This window comes from Rhopalosiphum maidis, chromosome 1 (assembly GCF_003676215.2).
Source record: "Rhopalosiphum maidis isolate BTI-1 chromosome 1, ASM367621v3, whole genome shotgun sequence".
In the NCBI taxonomy this organism is placed as follows: domain Eukaryota; kingdom Metazoa; phylum Arthropoda; class Insecta; order Hemiptera; family Aphididae; genus Rhopalosiphum; species Rhopalosiphum maidis.
Genome location: NC_040877.1, coordinates 64,985,138 through 65,013,136, shown reverse-complemented (window position 1 = coordinate 65,013,136; position 27,999 = coordinate 64,985,138). Strand labels below are relative to the sequence as shown.

The window sequence follows — 27,999 nt, the reverse complement described above, 5'->3', positions numbered from 1 at the left end:
TCGGCCTAAGTTAGATAGCATTTTAAATTGAGAAGCCTATACCATTCAATAAACGTGTTTAGCCCCCTTCCCCCACATAAGCATTCAAACCAAGTCCTTGCGAAAAAACGCGTTGAATCGCGGTTTTCCCTTCCAAAATGCCAACCCATTTACCCACCACCTATAATAAGCGCGTAAAAGCAGGTCTCTCGAGAAAAAGTTTTGGTGACTTTACGCATTCGTTTATAATGTTTTTTTTTTGTTTTTACTCTGTTTCACGCAGGAAAACGACAACGGCGACGACAATGTGACAGCGACCGTGTACAACTACTAACGTGACAACGAAGGTGGCGCAGTACACTAACCCGCCGGACACGACGCACTGCGGTTAACTGACTGATCACGTGCTGCGGCGCCGATGGACTACCCAATAGCCATGCACCTGACGACCAGCTGGACGTTGACGGAACCGCCATCGGGCGCCGCCGGCGGATACAACGGCACCGACTTGGGCCCGTACGGCAACGGCACCGACAGAGACGCGCTGTACTGCGACGACACGTCCGGACACGAGTCGTCGCTGTACCTGATATCCAAAATCCTGTACGTGATCGTGTGCGTGATCGGGCTGGTGGGCAACACGCTGGTCATATACGTGGTGATCCGGTTCTCCAAGATGCAGACGGTGACCAACATGTACATCGTCAACCTGGCCATCGCCGACGAGTGTTTCCTGATCGGCATACCGTTCCTGATCGTCACCATGTCCATGGAGTTCTGGCCGTTCGGCAACGTCATGTGCAAGGTGTACATGACCACCACCAGCGTCAACCAGTTCACCAGCAGCATATTCCTGATGATCATGAGCGCCGACCGGTACATAGCCATATGCCATCCGATATCGTCGTCGAAGGTGCGCACTGCGTACGTGTCGAAGATCGTGTCGGTGACCGCGTGGACGTTCAGCATCATACTCATGATACCGGTCATCATGTACGCCAACACAATGGACAAGGGCAACGTCAAGAGCTGCAACATCATATGGCCGGAGAACGACCTGTTCAGCGGACAGACCGCGTTCACGCTCTACTCGTTCGTGCTCGGGTTCGCCATTCCGCTCATGCTCATATTCGTCTTCTACATACTGGTCATAAGGAAGCTGCAAACGGTCCGTATTTCATTTTATATATGACCTGTTTATTTTATTTTTATTGTTTAAGTGCGATTTACCGTTATAATATAATATAGTATATATATGACGATCATGACGTGTAAATACGAACGGCGAACGCGCAATATGTACCCGTATGTGCTTAAACTATAGCATATACTACGTGTATACGTGTAGATGACTGATGAAAATAAAATACTTAATAAAAAGCACTGGCGATAGAGATCTTGCGGAGCATACACAAGGATTAAAATAAAACAAGATACAGTATAAATTTATAATACGTGAGTCTGCAGAGTTATTCTCTTATCGAATGATACTTAATATTGCTTCATAAACTATTAATGATTTTTATTTTGAAAATATATTTGTACATGATTTTAAGCCGTTTATAACAAAAATTTTGAAAACAAATTATTTTTTTAATATTTTTCATAGTTTTAATTTACTGAGATTTTATTTTTTTTTAATGAATTTCAGTGATTATATTTCACTTCAATTACGGAATAGAATATTATTTACATTAATATACATTATTATACAGTTGAAGTAAAATAGCACGACCGTTTATAATAACCAGAATTTTTTCAATTTTTTTCATCGGTCTATGGTTTATAAAATAATGTGATTTTAAAAGCCACACATAACCGAGTATACGGTACCAATCACACACACTCGCCTGGCTTATCGCGATTTAATTATACTCATATTGATATATTATACGATTTTATCCTATGCAGCACGCACTGTGATGTATTGATAATACTATCATAAAATTGTTATAAGACTCGTTTTTATGCAAATATATAGCGTAGGTACCTATTGTCGAATATAGAACTGCAGGCCAACAGTCTCGCGATTATAACACGATCGCGGTGATATATAGCGATGTACATTTCTCGCGAGACAAATTTTCCCGCGCCGCCGCCGCGAGTAGAGTATATTATATTATTACATACGACTTTCCGCAGTCGTTATACGCACACGGTAATAGAGTTTTCGCACCGCCGCTTTTGCATTTCGTCGGCGGGTACAACACACGTACAGCAGTATAATAATTGTGTCAAAACCTCTACGTGCGTTTACGTTGAAAACATTATAATTTAATACTCGCGAGATTTCATGAACGTAGGTACAATAATAATAAAATCGCGAAAACACTCTTCGAGACGAGAAATGTCGTAAGCGCGTGTTGCGGATTAACTATAGTTACCGCCGCCAAAAATATAAAAATTTCGTGTACCTACGTTATTGCATTTTTTTTATGATATTGCGTATTTGTAATAATAATAATAATATTAATAATATATGGCATAACACACGTCCACACCAATTATTATATCTATACAGCCGCCTTAAGTAAGAAATTTACAATATTCCGGACGAGGAAAAATGATTATGACTTCGATAAAATTAACAAAATCACGACCTATCGGTTTTGGGTGTATTGCTGTATTATTATAACATAACAATAATATATTATAGCGATAGCGATAATTTAATGTGCATATAATAGTATAGTATATACCTAATATAGATGACCACAAGTTTATTGGATTTAAATCAAAAACTTATTTTTCTCTTAAGTAGTGATATTACATAATATGGCTAATGAAAAGTTGTTCATAGCAAGGGAATAATGTATGATGGTTTCATAACTTTTGTACATGTTTCATCGAAGATTAACGCTTTTTCGGAAAGTGAAAAGTTTCATTACATGCCGCTCTATAAACAATAAATTGTACTTCGGATGATATCAAATTCTACAGTTGTTTCACAAAAAACTTAAAGGGACCACGGTATTAGACACTCATCTCGGCATACTCATCTCATCACTGCGGTATAGGTATATTTAGTTTAGAAACAATAATAAATCATTGCGTTTAAAAAAACTTAGCTTTTAGATTTTTCTTCGAAACCGTGATTTCTGCTTGCATTATTTCTTAACGCATCAACATTTGACGAAAACTTTTGACAAAAAAAAAACCAACACTATTGTTGTAACACCTACTGTAGATTATAGGTATACGCGTTTCCCACTCCGCTCAAAATCCATAAAATATTCAAATAAAAACATCGGTTTTTATTGTACGCATTAGTGTGTTGCACCCGCCATTACGACAGAGCTTGATACTTTATACCTGTTATGTCATAAAATATAAAATATAGCCATATAGGTATATTACATTGACTGTACGTGTGACGTGTGTATGCTTAAATTCAACAGTCAAACATTACACGGAGAAATGGTTTAAAAAAAATTTTAAGTTACACGTGCCGAACACTGCACACAGTACGCCTGTCGCATTTTATAAATTCAAATACATATATACTTATTTATATTGTGATTCATCGATAGATATTAAAACGTACAATTTTATGGATAAACAAGTGTGTAAAATATAAATCAAATCACGACCACGTTCGATAAAAACCAACAGAATTGCCGAACGCGTTGCAGCAGGACATTCAGGTGTCACCTATCGTAATAAAAACGAACTATATATACGAAGCCACAGAAGCATAAAACATATCGTTAGCAGTTTCATAAACTACGTTAGCTCATACTCGCGGTAGCTGTTTTTCATTCTTCACGTGTCGAAAACATAAAATTTCTGATAGCCATTATAATATTATATTGCCTATAGAAGTAGTCACTTCATATATGCGCCCGCGCGTGTAAAATCTATACAATTTCAAACCAAGTAAAAATTATTTCCCTATTTCATATATTACTATAGGTTCTCTGAAATAATTCATTGTTACGTATCAAATAACAGTACATACAAAACAAATAAAAACCTCGAGTAATATTATGCAATAACTATATATAATATTATATAATATAATATATCGCACGTCTTACTGAAAATATAATATTACACACTATATATCCACTTGGTGAATTATATACAAACATACTGTATACCTACTGCTTAATGCATGCCTACACGTTATAAATACAAAATTATTATAAACGACATTGTTTTGAAATATTTTCAGTTATGCGATACTTAATCAAATAAATTGCTTAGTATAATTATAATTTATAATAATATACAAAGGTACAAACATTTAAATTAATATCGACCATTATTCAGTCGGCCTGTAAACGTTTTCAACAACTTTTGTAAAACCTTTTGTTTCGTTTAGTGCATTTAAGGAGTGTTAAATTAAATAATATAGAAATTCGCCAATTATTAAACAATTATTATAGTTATATTCAGAAGACCAACTCTTACGAGTATTTACGCGTTTCCATATATCTGGCCGATATTACCGAAAGTCCGAGTTAAATATATTGAGTATTAAGCTACTCAGATAATACAAAGTTTAACAAAAATATTTATTTTAATTCTTAAATAAAGCTTTTAACCTACGCTCTTGTATCCCTAATGTAAATAATTTATGAAAAGTACATTAAAATTAGACGGTGCCTTGGGTTATAGGTCCAACCACTATATGATATTATTATGATGTGATCGATAATCAACTAAACGTATTTTTTAGCCATTTGGCCGTGTAACCAATACAAATATTTTATTAGTAGATAAAAAATACAAGATCACTAAAAATAGTAGTCTTATAAACCGATTTTATGAAGCACTCTAATTGGTTAATGTCTTAAAAAATAACAATTTAATTTCATAGAACTAATATGCAGGTAAATTATATGAATATTTATCAAAAAATTGTTTTTCAATCCACTTAGTGGACGCCATTCCACTGTATTAATATTATTAAACTATATATTTATTAATATAAGTATATATTAATATATTAATATATTACATATATATTATTATATTTTATATAATATCATATACTTATTAGCCTTCTCCACACATCTCAATTTAAATTTAACTCAAAAATAAAAATATCTTATTTTATTACTAAGCTGATAAAAAATGATTGGATAGTTAGTTAGTGGGTATAGAAAATGATCCTTTTATATTATTGTTTATCGGTGAAACACTTAGAACATTTAGAATTAAAAAGAAATACTATCACTATATTAGTCTATAATTTAATAAACTTCTTGGATATTTTGTATGTATATAAGATATGGTGCGAAAAACCATAATACATACAAATTTTTTCCTTTCTATTTAATATTTTAAAATAACAAAAAATAGCTTAAAACAAAAACTGAATTAATTTTAAGCGAAACGCTAATATAAGATTAAAAATTAAAAAAAACATATTATAATATAATAGCGTTAAACGTCTTAACGGCGGTGGAAAAGAAACATATGGTCAGAGTTGATTATAAAAAGGTTTTTGCAAGACTATATATATATATACATATTATGTATACAATTATTTTGGTGAGTTTAAAATCTAGTCAGGCTGTCTTCTCTTTCGACTATAAAGGCGTCGACCAAATAGTTGTGTTAAAGTTTTGTTTGTCGGCGCAAATAAAACATAATAATATGTTACATGAGAAATATTTACAGTTTTAATATGTAAGTAGTAAGTACCTATATAACTGATGTATAATAATATATGTGCTAGGCTACATACTGATACTACCGACGCACAATTCCAAAAATTACTTTATAATTAGGTTTAAAAATACTCCACCTAATGTCATGTATATTCTCAATATCATTCGCAGTATCTGAGTTTTTTATACAGTATGTCGATATGTATTCACAATTTACCTAATTTGTTAATTTTATGGAATAATAATCGTAATTTATAAAAATAAGCGAAGAAAAAAATAGATTTATTACTATTGTTTTATAATATTTGATCTTATTATAATATTATATACATGATATTTCTTTCTTAGTGAAAAAAAATTCTAACAAAATTTTTTGAAATTTTTAGTTTAATATTCCAAAATTTTAAACTAAACGGTAATAAATAGAATTATTATAATCCGTTCAAAATTTATAAATAGAAGACAATCTAATTTGTTAACAATAGTAATTATATAAAATATATGATCTACATTAGGTTATATCTACGTTCCACATCAACAACCGATACTGCTTACAACCATACTGTTATTTCATAATATTTTCATTATGAGATGTAAAATATATATTGCTCACATAATTATATTTAAATATTTATATTTGTTAATATCAATAATAAGTATTAATACATAATAAATTATTTAATGGGAATACATAAAATCCATGGTATACATATATTTATACACCTCGCGTTTCAGAAATTATGCTGTATATTATATGACATTTAATAAATATATTGATTAATACTTAATTTATATAATACACTTGGTTTTAGTAAATATTTTGTGTGAGCATTAAAAAATTTAATGACTATTATTGTATAATAAACTGACGGTAAAGGGTTTTATTTAGTTTAAAATATTAAAAGTAATGTCTAAAACCTCACTTATACCATCACCAAAATAACTTAATGAGCATCTATAATTCGGTTTACAGAGCGCTTCACTTATTTTGGTCAATATTCTTTTTATCATTAGATTAATACTTTACTAATATCGTAGATTCTAATAAAACTATTTATATACATTCCTTCAATGCATTACAATTGTTGACCGTATAAGTCTCAACAATTTAATTTAAATATTAAATATAATAAACATAATATATGTGATAGCAGACATATTGACATTACAATTCTCAAATAAACTACTAACTATTGATGAAAAAATTCAATCAAACAATCGCATTTTATCATATAAAAATTGATCTAACCAAGATTTCAAACAATTTGACAACTTTATCTTATAAATTATAACGTAAATTTTATATCAGGCCAAACTTCGGTCCATGTCTTACTGTAAAACGCAAATTATGAGAACGAAAGGGTTAGTATGGCCATATTTTAAATATTAATATAAAATATATATTTATAAACGTAATGAATATCCATAATCCATACTATATATACTTTATAATATTCAAAAGGAACTCTGCGGTTTCTACGAAAGTTTAATTCTTTCTGTTGCGTACCCATCAAATACTATAATTATTAAACACTATTAGGACGTAACACACGACTAATTCATGAAACTAAACCAACCCCTAAGGTTCTGCTCAAATGTGAATGGAAGGACTAGAAAATAAAATGTGTACAATTTGATATTTTGTCTTTGGATATTTTGACCGATTACTGATTAAAGTCAACTATATAAATAGAAATTTAAAATTTGGAGAGAATGATGGTTTTATATTTTAAACATCATCAAAGAAGGGTTTCTAAGAAAAAAATTATTTTAAAAGAGGTGGAAAAATTTGAATTGTAAATAATATTTATATATTAAGTTTTACATGAAACTTGATATTGATAATCTTTTTCACAATTAATAAACACTTATTTCTGCATTATTCAAAATTCAAATTATACGATGAAGGCAAAGTTTTAATTTTTAGAAATAATTTTAGATATGAATATTTTTTACTGTTTATGATAAATAAGCATTAATAAGTAAAGTAAGCAAAGCTGTTTTTTTTAATTTTAGAAATATGCTGGTAAATTGAGTAGTTGTTTTTGTGGATCCGTGGTAACGAGTTAAAAAATTGAGTTACCACACTTTAAAGAAATAATAATTTATAATAACAGTATAGGTGAATATTCAAAAAATATAATATATTAATATCAAACAGAAAAGTAAAAGGATTAATGATTATGAGAATAGAAAATATTATTCATATCGTAGTAGTAATTAACTCGTTATTATTTTAATTCTTTATTCATGACCTAATCCTGTATTATTTGGTGTCGGCAATGATACTATCGGTGTAAAATCCCATCAGTGTATTCAGTGCCTGAAGTGGAGAGGATACGGAGGGATGACATCCCTTTACTTTTTTAAACCTACATTTTTCATCTCTCTACTTATTTTGTCTAAAAAAATGCATCCCTCCTAAAATTTTTTTTAAATGGTACTCTTCGCTTATATTAACATTTTTGTATTTTTAAAATTATTTCATTTAAAATTTTAATCATAATATTGTACTGGGATTATATTTTTATCCAAGAGGAAATTTTAAATTTTTATGGTGAAAACATTTGTTTTATAATATATAACTTCGACTCGACTTATTGTTTTGTTCAACATAGGCCATTTGGCAATCATATTATAGATAATTGTTTAGAACCAATAACATAATAGAATTAATAAATATATTCTAAGACCGATTAGCATTTAAAATATAAAAATATATGTTTTACTAACAAAAATAAAATAAAATAATACAGAACAATAACAAAATTAATGATAATAAGTATAGGGACGTAACTTATTAGATCTTATTTTTAAATATTATTCTTGTCACATTTGTAATTTTAGTATTTAGTTGAATAATTATTAATTTCACTATTCTGACATTTTCATTACTTCATTCACGCCAAACAGTTTTTTATTTGTCCAAAACAGCAAATTTGCATCATGTTTTTAATTTTATAGATTATAAACTGTTTATTTAAAAGATATTTTATACTTTATATGGAATTTGAACAAAATGTCAAAAATGACAGTTTATAAATTGACATTACGTTAAATGTTTTTAAAGAAAAATCTCGCTAAACGTCTTCAATTCGTATGAACTAAAACGATATCTATATACAGTATAATATTATAGTATATAATGTTAAATTGTATCTAACTACCGTGATAACTGATGAGTATGATACGCAAAGTGTATTATGAGTAAAAGGATATATCAAAGCAATACGAATATTAGCATATAGGATTATAGACTATATAATTATACTAAATAATATGCATATCATATAATACGTTTTGCTGCGAACATAACGACGGAAATCGGAACGAAAATCAAAGCGACCTCCACGCCAACAGTTTTCGTACCACTTTGTATAATTTATTATAATTACTAAAGTAAGTAACAGACCAAGTTTACAATAAAATATTAAAATATCCCTTGAGCAACGAGTGTTATATAAAAAAATATAACTATAACATAATTTTATGTATAAAATGTTAATCTCATATAAATGAGATATTACTGAACGTGACGCCCAGGATACGCTTCTCAATCGAGTAAATATTAAGTGATAGTGGCTTATTGGAGCCTCCAAAACTCGTCTTGAATGAATCTCACCATTGATTTTCAAATTATTAACACTATTACTCAATATTGTATTTTTTGAATACTATAAAATATATTATGCTAAATACTTACTCTATTCTCTGTCACATCAATTTACAGAGTGAAAACGGCATATCATTGTCATTGCATAACATAAGTATATCCACGTGTACGCGTTCCGTTTGTATTTAGGTGAGGATGAGGCGTACTGAATATATAGAGTAAAAGCTCGTTTTTGGCGTAACCCACTCTTTACAGAGTAATATTATTTACAAAAGTGGCAAACCCAATACGTACACACACACTGTAGTAATATAATAATGTACACGTAGGTATACTAAACCGAATGGTATAAAAGCGAACTTTGTGTCGTAGTCGTTGTCCTTTAGAAATCGCTTTTCGCTTTGCCACCGCACCGTGGATACATCGTAGGTACACATCGTAGGTACACATCACGTTGCATATTATACCCGACTACCGGAGCAAAGCAGGCTGCTGTCGAAAGCGGTTTTAAGGGTGCGGTATACCACAGCCGTCGCCGTCGCCAACGCCACGTTTTATTAAAAACTTATGCAAAAACCGTAGATACGGAGACCAGATCATTTCTGAAATATAGAATATAACATTTATGAATATTATACAATATATAAAACTAAAACGCGACAAATACACCGGCGCGCGTGTTAAGATTTGCACTAAATGCATAATATAATATCATATATTATCATATGTTATATATATTATATTATATAATACCATTGATTATAAATACTATATTTATTTATATATTTATAGTCAATGATAATACATATGCATTAAAACTTCCGCGTCAAAATTCGTGTGTGTAATAAATACCTACAAAATGATAAAGCGCATTAAGTTTATACAGTAATGTACCACAGATAGATTAAAGTGAACATTTTCTAATTTAAGTTATACGTACATATTGTGTGTAGCTCTCACGGCTAATAACAGCCATCTACAGGTAGGTACTAGGTATATTAGATAGTATTATGATCTATAATAATTTATTACAATAAACGAATCGTTATCGCTGCAAGGAGTTGAGCTGGGTAGGGCAGCATTTTCCAAACTGGACTTTGCGAAGTTGTCTTTAGACTTAAGGAAAAAACAAACGTCATACCCGCATGTATTGTCTCTATCTTACATTCTTACACACTAATACTTATATACTACAAGTTTATCTTATAGTTAATAGTAGGACACATTTATATTATATTATCGACTTTGTAGAGGAGAATATAAACTACGCTTAGGCAAAGCGTGTTTTTCATACTTTTATTTTAAAACTAGTAATATAAATTTGAAATTTAAAAACTATTCAAGTAAGTATAATCAATTGTAAGTTAATTTCATCATTGCAAGTATAAAATAAAAATATGAAAAATCAAACTCTATTATTAACCTCTACAAATCGATCATATTATATAAATTTTTTCTAATAGATAAAACCTACAAATTTAAATATTTAATAAACTGTAATAAGAAATCGGTACGTATAGATTAGTTATACAATACATTTATAAAACAGACAGGAATAATACATGCCAGCAAAGCCGTGCCGTGGGGGGCCTAGGGGGCATGCGCCCCTGGCGCATGGTTTAAAGGGACGCCAAAAAAATTGAAACGCATAATGATAAATAAAATAGGGGCGAATATTTTTAATTTTACCCTGGGCGCAAAATCTTAATGGCACGGTTTTGCATGCCAGGACGATGTTCTCTTAAAATAACATCAATAAAAAAATTAATTAATCGAAAACATTTTCTGTAATATTTACTGTATAAAAATATCTTACAACTTACAAGTTATAACTGTAGATGCATATCATATTATTATAAACACAGGGGCGCCAATTCAGTTTTAAAATAGGGCTGCCAAATTATTAAGCAGGCCAAATTTGTCCACCATATCAGACCATAGTTAAAATATTGAAATTTATTAAACTTAAAAAATAGGGCGCGCGACATTCTTTATACATTTTAGCCTATTTGTAGAAGTCTCACAACAGTCACAACCAGCCTACACACTTACTTTGAATCTTGATTATACTGTCATTATCTATAAATATAATTCATACATTTAACTTAATCACCTCAATTTATAAAAAATAATTATTATGACTATTATCATTCAAATCAAATTTTTGATTATACAAATAAAGCTGTAAGCAATATATTATAAAAAAAATCAGTGTAAGCTATTAGCATGCAGTTATTTGTATCGTTAAATTATTTGAAGTTTGAAATTAAGAGTTTGTAAATAATTAGCAAAATGAATAAGGTAAGATTGATTTTTACAAATTTTTAATAATTTATGTTTATATCACAATCTTAAGAAGCTAATAAGACAGATAAATATATTTTTTAATTTTGATCCATTGATTATAATCTTACAACTGTCAAGAAAATAAAGATTAAAACAATATACTTATTATTTATAAAATATTTTTCGAAAATTATTATAATAGTTTATTTATTACATTTTAGCTGTACCGACGCAGTATAAAATTAAGTCAGGCTAATATGTTATAGGAAAAAATAGGGCCACCAATGTATACCCTGCGATACCCCAAATGGCGCCCCTGTATAAACATAAAAGTCTAAAACGACACATTATGAATAATATATATGTCCAGATATGAAACTACATAGAAAGGGGCCGTTGAGTATTTCAATCGAGAGATCAAAAATTTAAAGTTATACGCTACTATAGCAGGCTCTAACTATACGTATTACTGTAATATATTATTAGTATTAAGATTATCAAAATTGCACTGCTGCCTATACCTAACTAAATATTATAATAAACCCAAACTTGAGTCAGTGCCACTTTATAACATACATATTATAGTCGCAAACAGAGGAAGGCGTTTAGGGGACCTCGTCGGAGGACTTGGTCGAGTTGATCAGCCAAAGTCACCTCCGTCCTCCGTTATTAGATAGTAGATATGAAGCCCCCCCCCACGGGTCATCTTAATTAAGATTATATGGGACATAGTAGTCTTCTTCATATCTCTAACCTATACTATCATAATTTATAAGTTAGAAGTAATACAATTTGTATAATATTATGTATATATATATATATATATATATATATATAAATCCCATGTAATAATATAGTGACCGATTATGAATAATAATATGATACCTGCTTATATATTATAATTATGTCATGTATACCTACATATTATCCTACCCATACTTATGACGTGTGACGGTCACAGGTAGGACCGGTGAACAAGTCGAAGGAGAAGAAGAAATCGCACCGGAAGGTGACCAAGCTGGTGTTGACGGTGATCACGGTGTACGTGCTGTGCTGGTTGCCGTATTGGATCACGCAGGTGGCGCTAATATTCACGCCGCCCAAACAGTGCCAGTCCAAGATCGTCATCACGATATTCCTGTTGGCCGGATGCTTGAGCTACAGCAACAGCGCCATGAACCCGATCCTGTACGCGTTCCTCAGCGACAACTTCAAGAAGAGCTTCCTCAAGGCGTGCACGTGCGCGGCGGGCAAGGACGTGAACGCGGGCCTGCACCAGGAGAACAGCACGTTCCCGCGCCGGAACCGCGGCGGTTCGGAGCGCGGCGGCGGCCGGACCGGACGCGCAACCACCATACTGTGCCAGGCGGTCAGCGGCGGCGTCGGCGGTGGCGGCGCGGGCGGTTGCTGCAAAGACGACGGCGGCGGGTGTTGCGGCGAAACGGGACCGCTCGTCGGCCGCGCCGAACTGGTCAGCAAAGAGAACACGTCCACCGCGCTCACCATGACGTCCCGGTCCACGTGCAACGACAATAACGTGCAACCCACCCAGTTGTAACGGCCGCCGCTACGGTCGGCCTGTAATATTATTATTTTTTACTCATAAATTTCTACGCACTATATTATATTAAATATTATTATATAAAATACCTATATACCTATATATTAAAACGTGACGACCTATTCCTTTTTATACGCGATACATATACGCATAATAATATATTATAATAATTAAAAATAATAATAATAGATACATAGATAGATAGATCTAGACACTAGATGACACTATTATATTTAATAATATATTAATGTGTTCTATAAAAGAGTACCTATAACATAAATAGATCTGCCCGTCCCTTAGAAATTGACGTAAAACAACCATATTTATTGTTTATACGTAATAATTATTATAATAATATAGGTATTTATAAATTATAACTACTTAATAATAGCCATAACTTACAGATTAGGTTATTAGGTTACCTACCCATAATACCTACTATTATTTCATAATAATATATACTATTATAATATAGTTGTATACTTTTATTGCTGCGGTATTATCGAATTTTAGGGGAAACGATACTATTTCTTTTTTCTATTGTTCCATCGTCATCATCTCTTACCCGCTTCTCAATGACTGTGATTTCGAAATTGTTTATGGATGTTCATTATGTCATTCTAACACCAAATTTACCACGACACATCAGTACAACGCAATATGACTATCGATCACACAAATACCTAGGTACCAAATATTATGAATATAGCCTATAAGAGTCTAAGGTATCTCATATACTTAAACTGTATTATAAATAGGTAGGTACCTCTATTGCTGTGTTTCTCTCGAACGTTGTAGAACATGTAGATACATATACTTGGCTTAGTCAATGCCCAATGGCCAATACACCAACTACTAAGTGATTTTACGATATGCACCAGTCTAACTCCTCAAATATAGTATTATATAAATAGGTCAAGTCATATGCATGTATTGTAATTGTAAAAGAAAAAATATTGAAAAAATTGTTTTGCTAAAATCGATTAAAATAACGGAAATAATAATAAAAAAAAAACTAATAACTTTCCATATCAAGTGTTATTTCGTTATGTTTTTTACCTACCTATCTATGGCTGCCTTTATTATTACACTGCATATTATATTAAAATATAAGCACGCTATAAAATGGTCTAGCTCATGATTTGGTCCCCAGCACAAATGGACGTTGTACAATCATTTTTTCTTAATTTCTATTCAAAACAGATTAATAGGTATACAATTATTAAATTATAATAATATCAATTTTAAAACTTAATATTAGGTAACTTCATTTTCCAGGTACATGTACCAAAATGTTTATACTTACGCCTAACTATTTTTCTAAGTCCTGCAATCTCTTAAACATGATTATACAATCGATGCTTATAATTTTTGAAGTAAATACAATTATACTTAGATATTACAATAAGAATAAAAATAATAAATTCACTATTAAATAAATACATAACGATATTCTATATTTTCATGTTGTTAAGCCTACATATCAAAAAAAAAAAATTCAGACTGGGTGGGCTAGATCAAATACTCATTATAGGTAGATCGGTATTAATGTATTATAATAAAACTCACCTCAATAATCATTACATTAATATAATTATAATATTAATAATCGGCGATAATGCGAATTGGGAATTACCTGCTTTTTATTTTCAAGTGTGCAGACATTTTTATTAATATTACGGTACATCGGTAGGTAACAATGTTAATATAGGTACAGCAAATTCCTGTAAAACCTCATAATTCATAAATAATTATATACCTATTTGCAGTAGCCACCTATTTCTTTCATAAAATTGACAAACAACGATTTAAAAACGATACTTTATAAATTAGCATGATCTATTCAAATGACGATTGCATTATACGTTTTTAAATATAATTTTACGTTGTTTTTATTATTATTATTATTCCCAAAGACGTTTTATTAGGCGAGTTTCCGACAAAATTATTAGTTCATGCCCACTTACAAGCCAATGTTTATTATTTATTGACTATTTTGAAATCAAGGTGATATGAATTATATACATTGAGGAATCTTAATGGCATTCCTAAACGTAAATTCTCTAAAGAACGTGATTTACCAAAGAAATTTCCTAATAATTATTATAACTAATTTATTTTATATACAACACATAGTAAAGTAAATTATCTACAAGCGCCTACACTATCTTTTTATTGTTCTACTAAAAATCATTATATCAAGCATTTAGTTAAAAATATCAAGACGTAGCAAATTAAAACAACCTTGGACTATTTTTAAATCTGTATGAAATAATTTACTTCTTAAATTTCAAATGTTAACTCATCTGAATCTACATTTTTAATTAACTGTTACCTATGACGTCCAAAAGCCAAAAATGTATTAGTGGCGATCCACGTGTAATAATAACTATACGAAAAAAATTAAAGAATTTACAGTCGTTTTCTTGTTGAGTGTGTTGTAAGTTAATTTAGATAATAAAATTTTATATTAATCTATCTAGTCATTTGTTATTTTTTTATTTTTACTGTAATTTGAAAAATGTATCAATTTCTAAGAAATTAATTCATTATTTTATACATTAAACCCATATAAATTACATTTCAACTTTGACCATTTATCTAATTTATATTAACTAAACTCAAAGAAAAATATTAGTTATTGATTTTATATTAACTAATTCACACTTTAGGTGTATAATAATTATCTAGTAAATAAATGTCAACCTATCAAAAACAGACTACTGTTAAATAGATGTATTAAAATTTATGTTAAAAAAAAAAAAAAAAAAATATAAAACAAAAAAATAAAAATGTAAACAATTATAGTTGCATTATTTTGATTTTAAACAGAAATAAAACATATACCTTTCAAAATGAGTACATATTAAACCCAGGTTTTAAAAACATTAACAATTATTTTAAACCTCAAAACAATTTTGAACCAAAAAAAGTTACATTAAATATAATATATTGGTATAAACCATATTAAATAAGTTTTTCATAATTGGTAAAACCATAAGCAGCATATGCTATCATTAACTAATAACGTGTATAACTAATTAAAATAAATTTAAAGGAAAACATAATAGGTATTGCTGTTTAGTTTATAAAAAATAAACGAAATAAATGTTAAAAAGATAATAACGATAATTTTTATGAAATTAAAATATACACATTATGTCAATTTACCACAGCTACACAACTTAATCCATTTAATTTTAAGAAATTATCTTATAACTTATGTGAAAAAAATATGTATAAATAAAATTACATAATATGCACTTAATATAATTTAATAATATTATATAATAATACTAAGAATTAAATGTGTCAATTTACATGTTTTATAAATATTATATTAAATATATATATGGTTATAATAATTTTGTATTTACAATTATAATTCTTATGTACACACACTTATTCTTTTAACAATTATTATTAACAATTTTCAACATATCAGAAGAATTTAATGTGTACATAATAAGGTTTAAAACAATTGTATTTATTATATAATATAATACAGTTTTAGATTAAGTGAAAAAAAATATAGGCTTTATTTCTTTGTAATATTTTACACTGTACTCATTTAGCATCACTTTTTAGTATTAACAATTATTATTAGCATAACCTAAGTTATAGTTCTGTGTTTTACACATTTAGAATAATTGTATGTAACAATATTACAAAATATTGTTTAATAAAGTTAAAGTCAAATAGATTTTAATATATTTGACAAATTAAAATTCAATATTCAGCCTCTTTAAATTGATGAATTTATTTAAACCATTATGTATATTTAGTTACAAAAATAATGCATCAACATACAAATAATAAATTAAATATAATTGTTTTACAGTTTTATAAAAACAAAAACAATTCAATAAATACAAATTTTAATTATCACAAGTATAACAACTAATTGTTCAAAATCAATTTTTTTTTTTTTTTTTGTGAATAAATAAAACCAGATTTTACATAATTTCAATATGATGAAATTATTAAAATTTATCATATCAAAAATATTGCAAAGAATTTATACACTACACAAACCTCATAAATAATATTAATATGGTAACATCATCTTGGCCACATTATCTAATTAGGTGCAAAATGGCAGCATTTTATTATATTTATAGCAATTAAAATATAAATGTATGTGCAAAACGTACATACAGAAAAAAAATTTATTAACATACAAAGAAAATATTACAACTAAGTAGTAGTAGTACACAAAAAAAAAGTCCATCATTTATCCAATGTGCATGGTTTGAATGTGTCTCATAAGTTCCTTTCTATCCTCAAATACTTCATCACAAATATCACAAGAAATAATTTCTGCAAAAACAGGCGCCATTTCTTCAGTGCTCAGCTCAATGTTAGCACCAACCTCCTCAACATAATCTGTATCAAACACTAGTTCTGTTTCAATCAAACAATCATCATTTGAAGCTTCCACAATTAAATCACAATGATCACCATATCGACCATCAGAATTATCTACAAAATATTGTACTCCGTTTTCACCAGAAAAATCAATGTTGCATATGTTGTCTAAATCTTGTACATTAAATATTGACTGGGCACTAACTGCCTCGATCTTCATGTTACTAAAATCTGTATCCTCTACAGATATCTGATCTTCAGGTTCTTCTGGATTATCATTTTCTTTGGATTCCTCTCCTAATGATGAATCCATAACTGTAGGATCAGATCTTGAAGAATAATAAAGAACAGTTGAACATGTTCTAGTGCACTCTCCATCTTTAAGCACAAAGCTATGCTTTTTTGGTATAGATTCTGGCTTGGGAATTGTGTGTTTTGATTCACTTGAACCTTGTTTAGAAGACTTCTGTTCACTTTTTACTAACCTGCCATTAACAATTTTGTATGTTTTAACTGGAGACTTACTAGGAGGACTAGGAGGAGTTATAGTAGGAGGATTGTAAGGCATATCATCCTGTTCTATTATTGATTGTACTGCTTGCTCTTCTACTGTAGGCATGGGTTCATCTTCACAGCTCTCTGTGTCGGACTGCCCAGACATAACTGTAAATACTTTTTCTACTAAGCACCACGTATCTTTTCGATTACCCAACTTGCTACGACGCTTATACTTGCGAGGTCCAATCTAGGATAAATAATTATATTCTTGTTATTTAATCAAATTATACATATTACATATAATACAAATTAAAAAAAGAAAATTACAGGTACTACTCTAGATCGTTTAGTATTATCATCACTGTGCTGAACTAAATGTGAACAAAGCTCCATTGAAGATCGGAACAAATATCCACACACTTTACATTCATAAAAATTTACTTGACCACCTTTTGCCTCAGTTCCAGCATGATGTGCTCGTATATGTTCACGCAATACAACCTAAAATAATATTACATTATAAAAAATATAGATACGAGTATTTAGTAAAAAATATTATAGGAACTGAATAATTTTACTCTTTGATTGAATGCCTTTGGGCAGACAGGACAAGCATATGGCTTTTCACCAGTATGTATTCGTTCATGTTTTCGAAGAGTACCACCATCAGCAAAAGCTTTATTACAATATCTACAACCATAAGGCCGTTCTCCTGTATGTATTCGTATGTGTATTTGTTGAGATGATCTAGATCCAAATACCTAAATAAAATAATAAATTCTATATACTACATTAGCTAAAACCATAATCATATATAAATTTCTTTATTATATACAATTTACATAATAAATGAATCGATTATCAAAATATTCTTAAAAAAACCTCTGTTTAAATATTATTTAATATATTATTTTTGAAATATTTTGTTGCATTACAATAACCATACAGTAACAATTTTAATAATGTAGGGAGGAATTCCAGAACTGGAAAAACTTAGAGCAACACTATCACTTTCATGATAGCTGCTCTCAAACCATTATGCATATATGATTAGTATCTAGACATTTTTTTTTCAAGTGATGATGCACATTTTTTTTTTCGGTAAATAAATTATATAAAATATATGAATTAAGTTTCAACACTGACTATATAATTATTATATAGATATTTATTAATTTTTTAAATTATATCTATATATAAATAAAAAAATGACCATTTAAAAATTTGTCTGTAGTCCATTGACAGTTGGGGCACAATGGATTCACCACTATTAGTACAATAGTTGCTTTCACAATAGTTTGATAGTTACTATTGGTCTTTTTTTACATAATGACACCCACAAAAACAGTTTTCGTGATAGCAAATATCATTTAAACATGACTTATGGATAAGAAATGCATTAGTATTTTTTATTTTATTATTATTAATATATAAATGCATATGAAATAACAGAAACTCATTAAAATATACTCATACAACCAGTATTTAGTAAAATATTAACACAAATATTATACTTTTTAAACTGCCAATGCAAAGACAATATAATGTTTATGCTACAAGCTAAACAACCAAGGTCCTACTGAAGTATAATAAATAAAAATTAATAAATAAATACAGTAACTACTCACTTTTCCACAACTAGTACAAGGAAATATTTTTTCAGTCATTGAATTTCGTGAAATACTAACAGTATTTGCATGACTGGCTTTATGATTAATGAGTGCTCGTTTATCAGCTACTTCTTCACCGCAAATGTCACAAATTACTCCTTTTTCTCGATGAGTTACCATATGACTAAAAAATAAAATAAAAAAATGTTACTACTACAATTTAAACTTTTTATAATATATATACAGGGTGATTACAGGGTTAATCCTTTTATCATTAAACACTAATTATTTTAAAAAGTATTGACTTTTTTTCAACATTTTTAGTTTCATGCTTTTATAAAACTATACAACATTTCGATTTTTTTTCACCTGTATATTTAATCGTAAAATCACTATCAACTTTTGATTTTCAAGTAGCAACGTATACAAATTTTATAAAATAGAAAGACTATTTTTTTTTTTTTATGAATTTTAACGTTTAAATTATTATTTTTCATTAAACTGCTAGTGAGTTATAGCTCCTCGAAGTTAAGTGGTTCGAGGTTTTTTTGTAATTCGTCCTACAGGTTATTACAGCTGTGAGGCATTGGTAACTACAGGTACAAAGTTCATCATTACATCAATAGACGATAACAAGTTTATTACATATGAAACAAGAAGTAGTCTAAAAACCAAAAATCACCCAATTTTAAAAAGCTTATCTAGCTAAGAAATTAACAAAAAATAATAATTTAAACAATAAAGTTCATAAAAAAAATAGCCTTATTTATTTAATAGATTTTAAATACAGATTGCCATTGGAAAATCAAAAAAAAGTGGTTTCACTATTAAATAAAAGTGTGAAAACATAAAAATCTTAGTTTGAGAAAAGCATGAACCAATATATTTTGAAAAAGTCAATATTTAGTGAAATAATGAATATTTAATAATAAAAGAATCACTCTTTATATACATATAAAACATAGGTGTTAAAAATGTTTTTACTAATTACCGTTTAAGACGTGCTCTGGAATGAAATCTTTTACCACACATTATACAATTATTATCAGATGTGTCATGAATCATTAAATGTTTTTGGAGAGCTTTATCGTCTTTGCATAGTTTTCCACAAAGTTTACACGAATATTCAGTTAATGAATCAGTATGAATTTGAGATACATGATCAGACAGCTCATCTGTACTATCAAATGTTTCACCACAAACTAAACATTTTGATTTCTAAACAGTAAATAGATTAAGTTACTTAAATATTTATATAATAAATATTTAAATTTATTTTTCATAAATAACATTTTAATATTAAAAAAAAATAATAATAAAATACATACTTCAGAAATGTTTGTAGGAATCAAATGTTGCTCAGTATGCATATCTAACTCTGGCATAGACTTAAAGAACAATCCACAATGTATACACATATGCGCTTCTTCGTATATTTCTTCTTCGGCATTTCCAAGTTCTTTTTTCATATGCTGCCTAAATATAAACAAATTTAAATACAATAATTAAAATATATAATTTATATTTTATTCATATATATCAACTATACTTCTATATTTAATTCAAAATGAGTTATTAAGAACCATAATATATTATATTTGTTATTTAAGTATATAAGCGGTTTTTTTTATATATATAATTAATAATTATCCTAAAATTTCTTTTTAATCATATTATTTAATATTAAATCAAATAGGTACTATAGTAAAATATATATAAACTGACTCAATAAAAAAATTACAAAAAAATGATTTTATATTTTGGCTTCTCTTTAGTTCAATTTAGGACTGATGTCATCAAAAACTAAATTATTTACCTTTGATGACGTTTTAAAAAATCAAATCTGTCAAATACTGCTCCACATGAATCACAAGAATAAGAAGTCACATCACTGGATTTAGAATTAGCTAATATTGTAAGCTCGTAACTATCTGAATTTGATTTTTGAGTAGTTACAATATTTACACCATCATCAATATGATGAAGACGAGCATGATTAAGAAGTGCTTTTTCACGTGTAAATGAAATTCCACATGGATTACATGTATGTGGTTTTGAGTAAAGTTCTGAATTCCAACCAAGAGTAATTAACCGATCTTTCATTGGACGGCCTTTTCCTCTACCCCGGCCTTTACCACGGCCACGAATTTTTGTATTTGGTTCTTGATATGTGTCTCCTTTATCTTCAGAATCATCACCAGGTGTAACACTCCTTCTATGTATTGGATCCACGAACATTAATTTGTTCATTACTTTTGTAACAGATACATTTTGGTTATCTACAAATAATATTATATTAAAGTTATTATGCATAACTTAATATAAATATTCTTAGAAATTAATTATATACCTAAACCATTATCTGATTGATTATCAGGACCAATATGAATTTTCATATGATTAGCTAAATCACATTTACGTCGATAACGAACACCGCATAATGCACAACAAAAGGGACGCTCAGATTGATGAGTAACCATATGATTCATAAGATGTGATTTTCGATTAAATCTCCGACTACAAAAATCACATGGATATGGATTAACAGAAGATGAAGCTTCTTCGCCTTCAGGTATGGGTATATCAACATCATCAGTTGATGACATACATTCAACTTCTGTTTCTAATATGCTAAAACAAAATAAATATCTAAATAAAATAATTGCTACTTTATTATTGTTATTTATCGGTTATCGCAACTAGCTAATAATTTGAGTACTACCACAAGTATCATAGTTATTGTGACTACTACATTTTATCCAACTTTTCTGTCTTATAACCAAGTCAGCAGTCAGAATATTTTTATTATTATTATTAACTGTTAACAATAAATTATTATATCTCAATTATTTGAAGACAAATCGATATGAAAAGAAAAATAAATAAAAAGAAAAAAAATGATAATAATTGATAATATATAGATTTATACTGCACATAGAAATAATAGTTAAAATAAAAACAAAGAAGAATGGTTCATGTGTAAAGCTTAAACAATTAAATTTTAAACCCAAGAAGAAAAATAAAATTGAAGATGACTTTTATTTTGATGGTATTATTAGAGGAAAAAGCATTGGAATCAGAAAAGTTGAGAATAAATAAAGATATAAAGTAATTTAGAATAATTTTATGGGATGAAAGAAAAAGCAAATAGTCAATAAATATTAAGTTGCAAGTTGGGCCCCACCCACAATTTGAGAGTACAGTATGGATAATATGTTATTAAACCTCATTTGTAGGTGGTATGGTAACAGTTTATAAACAAAACATAACATGAAATATTTAACTATTACTCCACTAGTATAGTAGTATAATTTAAGATTGAAAAGACGGCTATGAGGAATTGGTTTTTAAATATTTTGCTGTATCCAGACGTAGAATGAATTAATCGTACCCCAATTTACAGTATTTATGATTGCATTTATAAGTATACAATAAACAGGGTGATAACCTTGTATATAACCTTTTATTATGAACCACTCATTATTTCAAAAAGTATTAATGTTTTTAAAAATATTTTTTTACATTGATTCAAGTTGTTAAAAAATCAACATTTTTTTAAAAAAATTATATTTTTATATATTTTTTATCCATAATTTTATTTAAGTTTTTTACTTTTTTGAATAACGAATAGAATTTTAATTTCATATCTCAAAGCAGAATATTTTTCTGAGTATTTTGGTACATAAAAATCGAATTTAGGGCAAATAGTGTACGAGTTATAAATATTTAAAGTTTAGATGTGCGGAATGGAATGGTACGGGGTTACCCCGCAAAATGTCTATCCGCTACTCCGCTTGTCAAAACTTTAAATACGTACAACTCATTAACTACTCGCCCTAAATTTGATTTTTATGTATCAAAATACTAAGAAAATTATTCTGCTTTGGAATATGAAATTAAAACTCTAAGTTGTCATTCAAAAAAGTAAAAACTTAAAAAAATATAAGGATAAAAAATATTAAAAAAATATAATTTTTTAATAAAAACATTGATTTTTTAACAACTTGAAACTATGTAAAAAAATGTTTTCAAAAACATGATTACTTTTTGAAATAATGAGTGGTTCATGAAAAAAAAAATCATTCCGTGTATACAGTTTTATATTTAACCTAAACTAAAAAAAAATTAAACTACAAATGACTTAAAAATGCCATTATTGAGTTAAAACTCTACCAGCACTGTTCTTGTGTTTTTATTGATTTTTATTATTTTCTTTAGGTTCACAAATTTTAACTTTTTGGTTTTATAAGCTTTAGAAGTTTATACACATAACGTTTACACATAATTATTATAATCTTATGTTGTACTATAACACAGTTTATAATATTTTACAGAAGTCAGTTCCTCTGCCTAACAAAATATAAGGACTAATGCATAAAAAAAAAAAAGTGAAATACACCTACTAACAAACCAACTCCCAATACATATACTTATTTTTGCAAGATTTAACTGTTAACTTTCAGAATATTTACTTTTGTTACTAATTTTCAATATATGATCAAATATATTAAGAATTATATTTTGTACTTACTTAAGCTTACAATAAAATTAACCAAAAAATATGCAAATGCATCAAAAATCTTTTTTATTCATATTTTTTTGAAAATTCAAAGTTGAAACATTTTTTTAAATCATTAAATCAAATATTAATTATACTATAAAGTAACAGCTACAATTTATCATATGATACTAAGCTACCTACCCAATTTATGTAGTTTACATAATTATTCAGATTGCTCAAGTAGCATATTTTTAGAATACAGTAATTAATATAAATGAATAATAGAGAATGATACAATATGAAATGAAGAACTTACATTTAATTTAATTAGCATTTCAAGAAAAAAATATAATTTTAAATATTTCAATATGCTTGATCTTAAGACATTAAGTTAAAAAGTTAAATTAACTTAATAATGTCTTAATACCCAGCTTTGAAGTTTGATAATAGGTAAATTTACTTTAATATTAACAATATAAACGAAAATTTTCCATGTTGTATGTTTGTAAGATGAAGACAACACATGTTGGTATGACATTCTCTTAATGAAGTATTAAAACTTAAAAGCAATCAAATTCTATGAAAGAAAAAATGTTGGGGATGAACATGAGAAATATTGTGGGACATGGATTAGTATAAGAAATAATAACTCTGGACAAGAGATAATACCACACTGATTTACACATAAAAGAAACATAAAAAAAAAGATAACTTATCAATAAAGTATCTAAGCTTAAATTTATATGATATGATTAAACTATAATTGAGCAGTATTTTCTGTTATTGTCATTTAAAATATTGAGTAATCTGAAAACTAATAATGGGTCGAACCCTGATTTTTTAAATCAAACTGAACAGAACCTAAAATTATTTTAAGTCAAACTCGAACTAAATACTTTTTATCATTATTATTATAAATGGTATATAAAGTGCCTGTTACAGCTTATAACTTTCTATCGCTTATAGTCTAATTATTTATAAATAATGATTATCAACTTTTATTTTTTTAAATAACTTTTAAAGAATTGTACAAATATTTGGTCTTTGAACTATTGTGGCCAGTAAGTCTGGCTTGAAAAATATTTTCAAGTTCAATTTTTGAACAGTAAAAAATGTTTGATAGTTCGGTTTGAATTTTTTTCATGTTGAGTTTGAATTTTGAACTGAACCGATTATCAAGAGTTCGGTTTGAGATTCGAAGAGTTCGATCTATTACTACTGAAAACCTTTATACCTACTTGAAAGATTCTAGAAGAGAAACTATTTTCTAAAATAATTTTAACCAAAGAACTATATAATGTTAATAGTTCAAGGATCTTTAAAAAGAACTCAAATATAAAATATATTATCAAGTACTTCTAGAAGCTTATGAATCTTATTGAAGTGAAAGTTGATTAGTAACATTTAAAAATATTATGATTTACTTGTTTTGAGGATTAAATATCTCAAAATAAGTAATTAACTTGTTTATTACTAAATTACTAATAAATTACTAAGTTACTAATAACAATATTACAATGAACAAAATATTTAATAAACACAATTTTTTTTTGTGCAATATTATTTGTATTATGAATTATAATTATGTATTGCATTTTCAATTTTAGATCTTTAATAATAAATGGTTTATTACATACTTAATCTACGTACCATATTAAATGAGCATAATCAATAACTAAGTAAGAGTTAGTAGTGTAAAAAAAAATAGGGAAAGATCAAATTGAAAAAACTACTGCAACCACTAAAATAATTTCCCAGAAATGTTATAGGTCATAATTTATAAGCAATTCTGATTCACAAGTACAATTATTCATTATAGATGAATATGTTATCTCATCTGTATCTACCGGACAAAAACTTATCATCAAATTTCCGGCAGTTAATCATTAATTAAGCATGAAAAAAATATACTCGGTAAGAAACTTAAATCAAAACTCACGTGTCAATATTAGTAGAGCGATTGATGTCCCAACTTTGAGTGATTATTTCTTGCTCAGGGCATTCTTGAACGACAACTTCTTCTTGTACATCAAAAAATTCCTGGTATTCCTCTTGGGTCATTTGCTGAACAACTTCCTCATCACTAGACTCAAATAAATCACTAGGGTCAACAGGCTCTTGTTTGACTCGCTGCCCGGGGTCCATTTCCTATACAATTAAGTATAATTTTAGATAAAAATGTAAAATATGATTAGGTAGTATTAGATTGTAAAAACCAATCTACTACCTTAAAATTATCACTGAATGAAGATATGGCAGCTAAGTATTGTAACCCATCGGCATATGGCACAGATTCCATGACCGCTCTAGTCATATTATTGAGCTCATTTTCGCGTGTACCACTGTTGGTGAAATACGAGGGCTCAATGGTTTGTATTAAACAATTGTCAGACGACATAGCATCATCAATGTCGTCCGGACTGAAGTACTCCGTCTTGACAATAGAGTTATTAACATTGTCCGGACTGAAGAACTCTGTCTTGACAATAGAGTTAACACTGTCCGAACATAAAATAGAGTCCTTTCTATCAAAATCTAGTGTTTGGCTACCAGAATTGATGGACACGATTTCTTCCACAAAGTCAGTGTCCATGGTTAAACGGGGTGATGGTAAAGGGAAAATCTAAAAAGAAACATATCTGCAGTTTGAATGTGAACGATCGATAACGATCGTCCGTATCCTCGACAGTAACTGAGAATCAATTACTAATAAATCCATACATAACGCCGAAACTCGTTAAAAACTAAATTTGGATACAAAATAATAGAAATAATACAACTAGATATACAACCCGAGGTCCCGAGATCATCTTATTCAGATGAATCCCATGACCCAGGGCACACAGACGTATACGACATAGCCACATATAAGGTACGTTTAAACGTACGTCTGTCGTCTACAATACATTATGTGAAAACGGTACTCAGTAGTCAGTATTCAATACTCCGAAATCCGAAAGTCGGGTTCGACGTATCGACTATCGACCGACCCCGACGGATCGGTTCGATCGAGTAAACACTAAACATTTTCCCACCGAAGCACCGAGTAAATATTATTATTTACCCGACTTTAAGTGTATAACCTAAAAAATTCTGTTCGCCATCTTTTCCTCCATTATTATTTATTTTTCATGGTTAGTTTTTAATTATCGTTTTTCGCACATATATATTCATAAAATAAACGTCTCCTGTGAACGGGATTCAAATTATTCAATTGTTATAAATTAATAATTATTATATTCTACGTTTGACCAGAGAACGGAAGAAACCCAAGCACGCTCGATGTGGCGAAAACGTCCTGAACCCAGACAGTGTCACATCTGCCAAGGGCGGACATGTTTGTTCCAATATTCTGTCGACAATTTTGTCCCTAACCTAATAAAATTTCGACAATGTCAAATGTACTCACCCCGTCGCTCAACCGTTTGTCGGACGTACTCCGAAGTACGTTATTCCGGGCCGTTTTCTGCCGTGGAACGCGTATTTGAACGCGTAAACACCGATAGACAGGAATATGACGCCATTATACGTATACAATATACGTTCGTCGCAAGTCCTCCACCGACCCCACTCCCCACCGCATCATCAAGACACATAATGTTTGGTGTGGCGGGCCGCGGTCGATCTCTGCTCATGGAATAAAAACAGAAATACGTGATGTCGATAATTGTCGGCGCTGATAGGTCTATGGACCTGACCGTGGTAGTAGTGTAATAGTCATGGATATAGATATCTATATTCGTGGTAATAACTAATAACAGTAGTATCACCAGTTCACCACAGATCACTAATTAAGAATTAAGATATATTGTATATCTTACTTCGTGCCACAGATATATTTACATTTATCGTAAACTAAGATACTCTAGTCTCTAAGCCCTAAGGTATATTTTATCACAGGACAATGATCTTACTATATATTAATAAGATAATCTTAGTTCATGATTTATATATATATATATATT

At 29.0% G+C, this 27,999-nt stretch overlaps 2 protein-coding genes across 9 annotated transcripts in view; one reads left to right on the top strand and one right to left on the bottom strand.

The window, feature by feature from the left end:
• LOC113551885 (somatostatin receptor type 5-like) overlaps positions 1–15,607 on the top strand; it is a 190,578-nt gene extending 174,971 nt beyond the window's left edge. For all 3 annotated transcript variants that reach the window (XM_026954440.1, XM_026954449.1, XM_026954459.1), the window contains 2 exons: positions 263–1,147; positions 12,458–15,607. In XM_026954440.1, the coding sequence (XP_026810241.1) occupies positions 398–1,147; positions 12,458–13,054 (1,347 nt within the window). In that variant the 5' untranslated portion in view covers positions 263–397 and the 3' untranslated portion in view covers positions 13,055–15,607. The remainder of the gene's footprint in view (positions 1–262; positions 1,148–12,457) is intronic.
• A 1,382-nt stretch (positions 15,608–16,989) lies between these two features.
• On the bottom strand, positions 16,990–27,613 carry LOC113549195 (zinc finger protein 569). 6 transcript variants are annotated; one of them, XM_026950382.1, is made up of 11 exons: positions 27,444–27,613; positions 26,262–26,673; positions 25,974–26,182; positions 21,884–22,164; positions 21,350–21,812; positions 20,862–21,009; positions 20,525–20,751; positions 19,552–19,717; positions 18,502–18,684; positions 18,251–18,424; positions 16,990–18,170 (listed from the first exon to the last, which is right to left on the bottom strand). In XM_026950382.1, the coding sequence occupies exons 2-11, from the start codon at positions 26,625–26,627 to the stop codon at positions 17,292–17,294; spliced, it is 3,096 nt and encodes a 1,031-aa protein (XP_026806183.1). In that variant the 5' UTR covers positions 26,628–26,673; positions 27,444–27,613; the 3' UTR covers positions 16,990–17,291. The 6 variants fall into 6 exon arrangements, with proteins under 6 accessions (XP_026806183.1, XP_026806181.1, XP_026806184.1 ...); XM_026950380.1 differs by having other exon boundaries at positions 26,262–26,657; XM_026950383.1 differs by having other exon boundaries at positions 26,262–26,532; positions 27,444–27,612.
• Between the last annotated feature and the right edge of the window lie 386 nt (positions 27,614–27,999).

What these genes read in the sequence shown, in the direction of transcription:
- LOC113549195 (XM_026950382.1), bottom strand. Translation starts at nt 26,627, where the DNA reads ATGGACACTGACTTTGTGGAAGAAATCGTGTCCATCAATTCTGGTAGC. An exon ending in CGCTCTACTAATATTGACAC is followed by an intron (nt 22,165 to 25,973) that starts GTGAGTTTTGAT and finishes ATTTTGTTTTAG; the next exon opens with CATATTAGAAACAGAAGTTG. An exon ending in CTTGTACTAGTTGTGGAAAA is followed by an intron (nt 18,685 to 19,551) that starts GTGAGTAGTTAC and finishes TATTTTATTTAG; the next exon opens with GTATTTGGATCTAGATCATC.